Raw genomic sequence first — 10,065 nt, 5'->3', positions numbered from 1 at the left:
TTTTTTAATGCTGACTCATAATCAAACAAATTTAAAAAAAAATGTCAAAAAATTAAAAAATAAATAAATCGTGTGGACTTAACATTTAGGGGGATGAAAAATAGATGTTGTCCGATTCTCAGACATACCCAATATGCACTCAAAATTTCATGAGAATCAGTCAAGCCGTTTCGGAGGAGTTTAATGTTTAACACCATGACATGAGAATTTTATATATTAGAAGATTACCCTATTTTGATATAAAATAAACAACAATTGATATAAAAACCATACACCTTATTTACATTACGATTCAAAAATTGTATATACACATACAACATCTTATTGTATCATAAAACGTAATTGTAGCACTCACAAAGAAAAATCGAAGAAATTCCAAAGTAACAATGGTTGTTACAAATAAACCATTATCTGCCGTTATAACCCATAGAATTAATTACATGTATTCAACATGATAACGTCACTGTGGGAATCTCTGTGTCAAGTAGACGTATGACGTACAGAGGCGTCGATATGAAAAACAGACGTATAAATAGATTGGCGGCGAGAATCCTTTGTCAGTAACCATCATGGTATTAAGAGGTGTGCTGTGTGTATTGGCACTTGGTATTGTCAGTGCCAAGGGCTCGGTCAATGACAATGCCCTTGAAGGTGGAGAGAGGGTAGTTCTAGTGGCGCCTGTATTGGCACCTCCACGAGACTCTAAGGCCCTGGTGACGGATCGAGCGAGACAGTTCCCGATTTTGGTTCTGCTTTCACAGCAGGATCAGAAAGGCGAAAGACGTGAGCCTGAGGCAAAAGCTCTAGCGAACCCACAGCCCATTTATGTCCAGGTAAGTAATATAATACATTTACAATTTATTATTAAAAATTAGATAAATTTAGTGTCTTAAATTTGACCCGTTTAGCAAACTAATTGCTTATTGATTATAATGGCAATATAATATACCAAATTACAGTTTTTACCAAAAACATGTCCTAGCCTGAAAAAATACCACAGCATAGGTCGAAATTACCTTGCCATTTTATAAATACATAAATACTGTAAATAATTTGGGTCACATATCTTAAGAGGAATTTTTCTTAAACTACATTCATAATTGAAACTTTAAATAATACATTTAAAGTTTTATTGAAAAGTTAAATAAGATCTATTTTCTATTTATAAATTCCGGAAATAGGGTCAGACTATGATTATCAAGGCTTAATACTTACAGGGTTAAGGTCAACATAATAAGACAATCAATCATTATCAATGTAGTCATTAATTGCTAGGGTCTTGATGATGTCATTTTAACATAAAAAACATCACTGGGCCTGCAGGTATGACCGTAGAACACAAAGTGATTTAGATGGCTAATAAAATATGGATTTACTGTTTTTTTATATGAAAATAAGAGACGAGACGAGGAGGACGTTCAGTTGATGGTAACTGATACGCCTTGCCCAATACAATGCAGTGCCGCTCAGGACTCTTGTAAAACCCAAAAATTCTGAGCGACATTACATTTGCGCTCGTCACCTTGAGACATAAGGTGTTAAGTCTCATTTGCCCAGTAATTTCACTACCTACAGCGGCGTTCAGACCCAAACACAATAATGTTTACACATAAGTGCTTCACGGCAGAAATAGGCGTCGTTGTGATACCCATAATCTAGCTGGCATCCTGTGCTAAGGAGCCTAGTACTAGTGAGGTTTTGTTTGTATAATGATGTACTATATTCTTTAAAGAGACTTAGCCTTGTGCATTTATTGTTTAACTTAATATTAAATTTACGGTATTTCTGAGCGTTTGCAATCTTTTGTTTTTCAGATAACGTACTCAGTTTATAGTAGTTTATATAAACAATATCTTAAATTCACAGCAGCACACCCTTATTGTATAAGAAAATGCAAAATTTTTATGACTCCACATAGGTTTTACCGTATTTCTCCATAAGTTAATTGTATTTACTAACTAACGATAGAGGTAATCTACTTACCCATAGCATTTATTACTTAATTTTAAAAGATACATCAATAAGATCAGTGATATTAACTTCTTTTGTCACAGAAACTTGAAGACCAAGAACAACATAACAATGGAAGATCTAACAGACAAAAGAGAACGTTATTAAAACATTTACTTTTGGGAGGAGGAGGGGGTGGATTCTCTCTTGGAGGTGGTTGGGGAGGAGGTTACGGCGGAGGTTATGGTGGCGGTTATGGGGGTGGTTACCAAGGAGGCTATGGCGGACACGGCTACGGGCAACCATCCAAAACTGTTGTCGTTAAAGTCATAAAGGAACATCGTGAGTATATCTTCGATAATTACTCGTAGTGTGTCAAAATGTTAAGTGTGTTTTTTTTAATGAAAATAAGGGACGAGGCGAGCAGGCCGTACAGCTAATGGTAATGGATACGCCCTGCTCATTACAATGCAGTGCTGCTCAGGATTCTTGAAAATCCCCAAAAATTCTGAGTGGCACTACAACTGCGCTCGTCACCTTGAGACATAAGATGATAGGTCTCATTTGCCCAGTAATTTCACTAGCTACGGCGCCCTTCAGACCGAAACACAGTAATGCTAACACATTACTGCTTCACGGCAAAAATAGGCGTCGTTGTGGTACCCATAATCTAGCCGGCATCCTGTGCAAAGGAGCCTCCCACTGGTGTGTCAGACCTATTCTGTATATTTATTACATATTGATTTAATACTCATCTCTAAGGTCTCTCTACATTGTTAGTACATTTCAAAAAAACTTCTCTAAAACTCTGTCTATGGGGAGAGTTTTGATTTCGGTCCAAGTTTTTCAATTTTAGTCACCGTCATTATTCACCCACTGCAACGTTTGTATTGTCATTATAATAATACTTAAAAATAATTAATACGTAAAAACCAAATAAAATATTGCGTTAAATTTACTATTGAAAGAGCTACGCCTGGTAGGAAGAATTATTCTTCTGACCTTTAAAAGGATTAAAACTGTTGTTTTTAGTATATTGATGAAGTATCGGCGATAAAAAATAAAATAATTAGACCATTGCTGACGCCCTTTTTAATAATGTAAAATATTAGTCAGTATAAATAGTAGGTAATGTTCAATGTTAAAACAGTTAAATGTCGTTTTTTTTTGTTGTGAGAAGGAAAATACACATTACGTATTAGGCCCTGAAATAAGACCCATATATTTTGGGCTCGGGTGGTGTAAACGGACACCCCCGTGTAAAAATTATTGTGTTTCAGTCAGAAGAGCTTAACATCTTATGTGTCAAGGTGACGAGTGCAATTGTAGTGCTGCTCAGAATTTTTGGGTTTTTAAAGAAGCCTGAGCGGCACTGCATTGTAATGGGCATTACCATCAGCTCAACATCTTGCTCGTCTCGTTTCTTATTTTCATAAAAAAAACAGCCTCCTCTAAGCTGATAGCTCGAAATCTTTTCCAGCGACATAGGATTATTTGTAATTAAGTTTATTTATAACCACCAAATAATGTATATTGGTAAACTATAACCATATTTCGTACATAAGTGTAACTTTTGTCAGAATTTAACTTGAACGTCTATACCACCCTTAAATTACTCGAAAACACAAAGAAGAGGAAACATTCCTCTTACAGATAAATTATAAAATTAACAACCAATTCATAATCACATGAATATTAATTTATCTTTAAAACATTAATTTGAAGTAGAGATACATCTTCAAGTTTTATGATAACGATTCGTTTTTTGTGACTACATATAAGTTTTGGATAACGTGTTTTTATAACTAACAGAAAAAGTTATAAATTAACAATGGCAAAAAACGTTTAATACGTACGTAAGCGTGTGGGATTTTATTTATAAACTGGTCAGTTTGCTGTGAGAATACACTCAGAATATTATTAATTACTTTACATTCATGGTCTTTTCCTCCTTTGGCAGATTCGACATTGTACGGTTACTGACTATAAGGGCTATACACAAATAAAATTTGAAAAACAAAATTTTATGAACGATGCGGGACTCGTACCCACGACCTCTGGCGTTCCTTTCCAGGTTATCAACTGTAATGTAGATCCTGTAGTTGAAGCCACAACCTGAGAGTTGAACAAAGCATACAAGATTTTATGACGCTACGTCACCCAAACGGTTAGCTCAGTTGGTTAGAATACTCGTATTAGTGTATATTGGCTAAAGCATTTTCTTATGCCGTGTGTAAAGTCGGTACGAAATTATTATCGTCAAAAAGAGCATTTACACCTAAAGGCCGGTAATGCTCATGCGATTCCTCCGTATCTGTATCTATTTTATAAAATAGACCTATTCTGTATAATTCATAAATATTTATTTAATACTCACCTCTTCTGTCTCATTTTATTGTTAAATTTCAATAAAACTTATCCAAAACTCTCCATCTCCATCCGCATATTATGTTCTGATTATATTCCTTGATATCGATAGAAGTTTTTCGATGGCTTTATTTTGGTCGGAGACAGTCCACTGCCAAGTTTTCTTAAGCCAAGTTTCTGTTTTAAGGGTTTCAGACTTTTTTCGGTCAATGTTTGCAATTACAGAGTGAGTTGCCTATCCAGCTCTTTTTGCAGCGTTTTATGTGTTGATTTGGAATTTTACGTAGGACTCGTAAGGACCTTTGATTTAGCGAAGGCGAATCACGAGGAAATCAAGTGCCATAGTATATCATAGTGCCAAGTGCCTCGAGTAATAATTAGTCTTTCTATTAGTATTAGTCTATCTTTCGAGTTTGAGTTGGTTTGAGTGGTATTAAGTCTATCTTTAGCAAAACTAGTAGTAGTCGATCTTATTGTAAATTGGAATGGATGCATGTGTGTGCATCAACGGATAGGTTTGACAATGTTCACTATGAACTGTCAACGTCTGCGGGTTCACTCCGGTGGTTTGTTTAATTCGTATAACTTGTACGAATTAACATGACACCTCGCTCGATCTTGACAGTTGCCTTAGCAGTATTAAATGTAACTACAGCGTTATATTTTCAGCGCCATTATTACGTTTGGACGTTTTTTTTTAAAGATATTTATTATAGATGACAATGATAGTGATATAGTACTTACCTGGAATAGTAGAAATTCATGAAATTGACGATTCAGCGTGATAGTAAAAATATAACTTTTCAAACTATGGTATACAAATAAATGTAATACAAAGATACGAATACTTACCTATTTTTCTTTTTTTCCATATAAATCGAATGACAATTATAATTACAAGTGACTACCTAAAACTGATACATCTATGTAATGTAATAGTATACCTACATTCATAAAAATATTAAAAAATATATTTGTATGAGAAAGTAAAATGGAAACAAAAACTTTTTTGCACACTGTACATTGCACAAACGACATTTGAGCCAGGTGTCATGTTGTCTCGCCCGAGTTGTACAAAAGTCGCAACATTTAATGTTGAGTGAAATTTGGTTATACGTTAATTAATCTTTTATTGTTCCAAATTTAAATTGTACTACAATAACTTAATGGTATTTAAATAGACGTTATTTAACTATACTATGCGGTTTAATAATATTTTCATTTATAGTTTATTTCTTATTACAATATTATTCTTATTACAAACGGAAAATAGCACTAGGAATATTTTTTTAAGTATTTTTGTTTAGTTACGCCAAAGAAGTAATAACTTCTTTCGTGCGGACCGATATGAGCAAACACACACATATTTCTTGTTTTAGTATAACAGTATAAGAGACATGGATATTGGATACAACATTTTATTTACTGAACGAAGCTATTTATTTCAATATTATTTCGCTACAGATCATGGAGGATACGGTGGAAATCACGGTGGCAATTACGGCGGTCAAGGAGGATATGGCGGCGGTGGTTACGGAGGAGGCGGTGGTTATGGCGGCGGGTATGGAGGCGGCGGCGGAGGCGGAGGCGGCGGAGGTTACGGAGGGGGTTACGGCGGTGGCGGCGGCGGAGGTTACGGAGGGGGTTACGGAGGGGGTTACGGCGGTGGCGGCGGCGGTGGTTACGGAGGAGGGGGCGGGGGTGGGTACGGGAAACGTAAATAGTGATTGGTAACGCGTGACAAACTCGACTAAACCGATGTAAAGAGGATGCACGGTTAATGGCCAATTCACAATAAGAGAACTCCAACGATCAGCGACCTTAGGACAATTATTTATAAACTTAATCACACTCTGTATATATTGACGTTTAAAAATACATTAGAACATCAATTTAAAATAATATTTCTTATTCATTATTAATAAAGAGTATAAAAAATACATTATGTGAATTTGTAAACATAATTCATGTTTAAATAAGCATCTTCCAGTCGATGTGAAATGTCCCTGAGGGTTTTTTTGACAAACTGCCTTATTAACATTTAAAAGGTATTGAATTGTAATTCTTAAACTTAATGACCATCCTAAGTTTAGTGTTTATTAATTTTAATTTTAGCCTGCTAAGAGCTTCCAACTCCAGTATAAGGGGGTTTATTATCTACGACTCCCTGTTATTAAACAAATGCCATTGCTAAAATAACTATTACCAATAAGTAGTTTAAGAATTCAATAATAATTGTTACGTAAATCACTTTACTTAAACTTTGTTATATAATCTAGTCTCTAAGATATATTACACTGTGGAAATCTCCCCTTGCTCAATTCGTAATAAAAAAAACGTTACAAATTTGTTTTTTATTTTGTTTTTAAGACCATTCGAAAGATGATTCAAGTATGACAGATACTAGATTTAGATACAAGTACTGAAAGTATGTCTTTTAGTGGAGATGACAAGTCCGCACGTGCACGAACGAACATGCATGGAAAAATCTACTGTTTTGGAAGCAAATGCATTAAATAATATATTTATTTTTACGACGTATTTATCCTAGATTCTGCCATGTCACCGAAACGTCATGGCAGGTAGAACTGTGTGGACCTGGACTAGCCAGTATGTCATTAAGGCAATTTCATACTAAAACTCCTTCCCTTATCATCGAATTCGAAATAAGTTTATTGAAATTTATTTAGAACCATCAATTCTAATTGGGATTGAAACAAGTCGAATTTGAATCAAATTTATAGGTAAATAAACAGGAATAGATAAATCCAACAGAAATAAATTCACTATATCACTGTTGTACTACGCAGATGTACCCCAGCTTCCGATATGGAGCGAATATGTATTATAACACCGCTAAGGAATATGCAATATTACACGTACACCGTCTTAACGAATTAAGACACCACCCATACTTGTATTTATTAATAATATTGGTTTGTTTGAATAAATAATTATGGCTATATAAAAGCGACACAGCCGACACCCGAGTTTTGAGGTGAAAACTTTTTACTCACTAAGCTGATATGATCGACTATGAAATGATCGTTCGCTTAAAGTCGGTTTGGCTTGGGAGCGAGTACAGTTAGAGCAAAATTTACCAGAATAATTATAATGGTATAGGTATTATTGGTGAGTGTTGGCGATCGCAGTAGATGTTGATGCTCCTTCTTTTATCCCTTAGTAGCTTCTTACGACACCTTAGGGAGGTGATGGAATGGTGCTATTCTGGTGCGACAAGACACACAATGATAAAGCAGATCTCTGGCCAAAATTGGACGTCTTCTGGACAACAGAAATAGTTTATTTCGTTAATACTATACAATTTGTTTGTCGCACAATATTGAATGCCCTTGCCAAAGATAATATCAATCGAGTCACACTATGAGTAGGAAAAGTCGGCTTAGTACGTGAACAGCATAACTAAAATTAAACACACATGATTTATATCATTCAGTTGAACAGAAATGTGTTCTTTGCGTTTCTGTCTAACGTTCATTGTAAAAACCTGTTAAAAATGCAGTGTGTGTTTATGATCAAAACAGAAGTCAAAACTTTATCAATATTTAATGGATGTATTATCTTTTGTGTTTATTCGTCCATAATCAGGACAGACAGTGGAAGGCTGCTTTGCACCGGATGCCGATATAGAGCCATAGATTATGAGTACCACAACGGCGTCTATTTCTGCCGTGAAGCAGTTTTGTGTAAGCATTACTGTGTTTCTGTCTGAAGGACGCCGTAGCTAGTGAAATTACTGGGAAAATGAGACTTAACATCTTATGTTTCAAGGTGACGAGCGCATTTGTAGTGCCGCTCCGAATGTTTGGATTTTTCAAGAATCCTGAGTGGCACTGCATCGTAATGGGCTTGCGTATCAGTTTCCATCAACTAAACGTCCTGCTCGTCTCATCCCTTATTTTCATAAAATAAATTTAAATCTAATTTATTGTGTTATTCGCCCATTACTAGGACAGGCAAAGGATTAAAGCCCAATCATCTATGTTTTTGGCGTACTTTTCTTTATTTTTATTGCAATTAAAATCTGAGATAAGTACTAAGATATTTGCCATCATTCGTATTAATCAGGCTTAGATAATTAATACATGTAGATAGAGTCTCTTGCCGTTAGACAACTGATAAAAACAGGCCAGGAATAATACTTCAGTGTGCGTGACAAGCTACGTCTTGCTGTTGTGTTAGTGTGCGTGCAGTCTTCAAAATAGAGCTTAGTTCTAAACTCAATTTTTTTCGACACTCACAGCCGTGATAGTCTATCTAGACGTCTAAATGATTTAAGTAATAATATGTAAACAATTATTAATGCTACACCAGGCGCATTCGGTAAGACCATTTCGAGTTTCGAAAGCGGGATAGTGCTGAGATTATCAAATTCGTCTTTTCTAATGTTGGCTATACTGGTAGCGACACACTTCCTGGTGCGGAAATTATATGAACTATATGGGGTCAAAGTTCAAACAATCAAATAAAGTAAAATGACTAGAGAATGCTAAATTGTAGACTCGACAGTCGACTGTTTACTTTAGGGATGTTCGTTCGATCGTTTTCTTAGTTGATGTCTTACGGCTGTTCCCAATATTCAGTCTATCTCTTACTTGAGATAAAAATCGTAATTATCGTTGACTTATCTGTCCCAATAAACTTATCGACGGTAACTCACCTTATCCGTACACGCTGTCGGTCAATGGGACAGATATGGGAAGAGATGATAGAAGTTTGTATGGAAATTGCTTATATATATTATATATATATATATTATTGTATATAAGGACAGCTTCAGATTATTGACAGCTAATTACTGATAGTAGAAGGAAGTAATTTATCTCAATCTGTAGATAGTATTTGGAACGGCTATAGTAGTATACTGGGAACGGCCGTTATTGAATGTGCCAACTGAAGGCAAAATATTTCACCTTATATCCTACGGCTTCGGGTCTTAAACAGAAATTTGCTGCTCTCTCGAAATTTGTTTATTAAAGATTAAAGACCTAAGTCTTAGTTATTTATTTAATTGTTATATTTTTATAAGTGAACGAAAGAGGCTCCAAAATGTAAGGCAAATTCATTGAGGGTTTTGGCTCGGTTGCACGGTGGAACTTTATTTCATTTCTCTTGTAATTTTTAAAAAAATTCTAAATTTCTTCTTGAATTCTATTGTTTTACATCATCTTTAAAGACAATCAATAGTAATTAATAAGTAGTTGGCATATTTAAAGAGTAAACTTTAATGTCGTTTCTTTTATTATTTCAGGTTTGTTTTAATATGGTGATGTTACAAATTAAGTGTGTTAAAAATATAAAATAAAGTAACAAAATAAATCTTTTATTATTTCAGAGCAACACATTATCGTTTTATTAATTGGCCGATCCTAAAAACTATCATTATATCTAGAATATTCTAGCTGTCAACACGAACTAGAAAAAAAAAGAAGGACTCCGCGCCGTGATATTAGCAAGTGAAGCACCTTTATGCTAGTACGTGTGCGGTTACGGGGTATACCAGTTACACAATTTTTTCTCCATTAAGTAATCATATATCCACAAATACTTTTATATTATTGTTTTTACATGTTTTCACAACGCACGACGGCTTTTTTAAAATATTTTATTGCGACGCAAACGGATCTGTCTCAGACGATGGCAGATCTCGTACTGGCGGCCGATTGGCTTGTATTAGTGTAAGTGTGTGCGTGGGGATATGTATTTACACGTTTACCGGCTTATTTT

The 10,065-nt window shown here is 35.0% G+C and overlaps 1 protein-coding gene across 1 annotated transcript; it reads left to right on the top strand.

The window, feature by feature from the left end:
• The first annotated feature begins 545 nt into the window (after positions 1-545).
• On the top strand, positions 546-6,663 carry LOC126971858 (uncharacterized). The gene is made up of 3 exons (XM_050818369.1): positions 546-833; positions 2,055-2,292; positions 5,782-6,663. The coding sequence occupies exons 1-3, from the start codon at positions 570-572 to the stop codon at positions 6,039-6,041; spliced, it is 762 nt and encodes a 253-aa protein (XP_050674326.1). The 5' UTR covers positions 546-569; the 3' UTR covers positions 6,042-6,663.
• Positions 6,664-10,065: the final 3,402 nt, after the last annotated feature.

The sequence above is a fragment of the Leptidea sinapis genome, chromosome 24 (genome assembly GCF_905404315.1).
Source record: "Leptidea sinapis chromosome 24, ilLepSina1.1, whole genome shotgun sequence".
Classification (NCBI taxonomy): domain Eukaryota; kingdom Metazoa; phylum Arthropoda; class Insecta; order Lepidoptera; family Pieridae; genus Leptidea; species Leptidea sinapis.
Note: the sequence above shows the minus strand (reverse complement) of the source record. Positions and strands in the feature narration are given on the sequence as shown.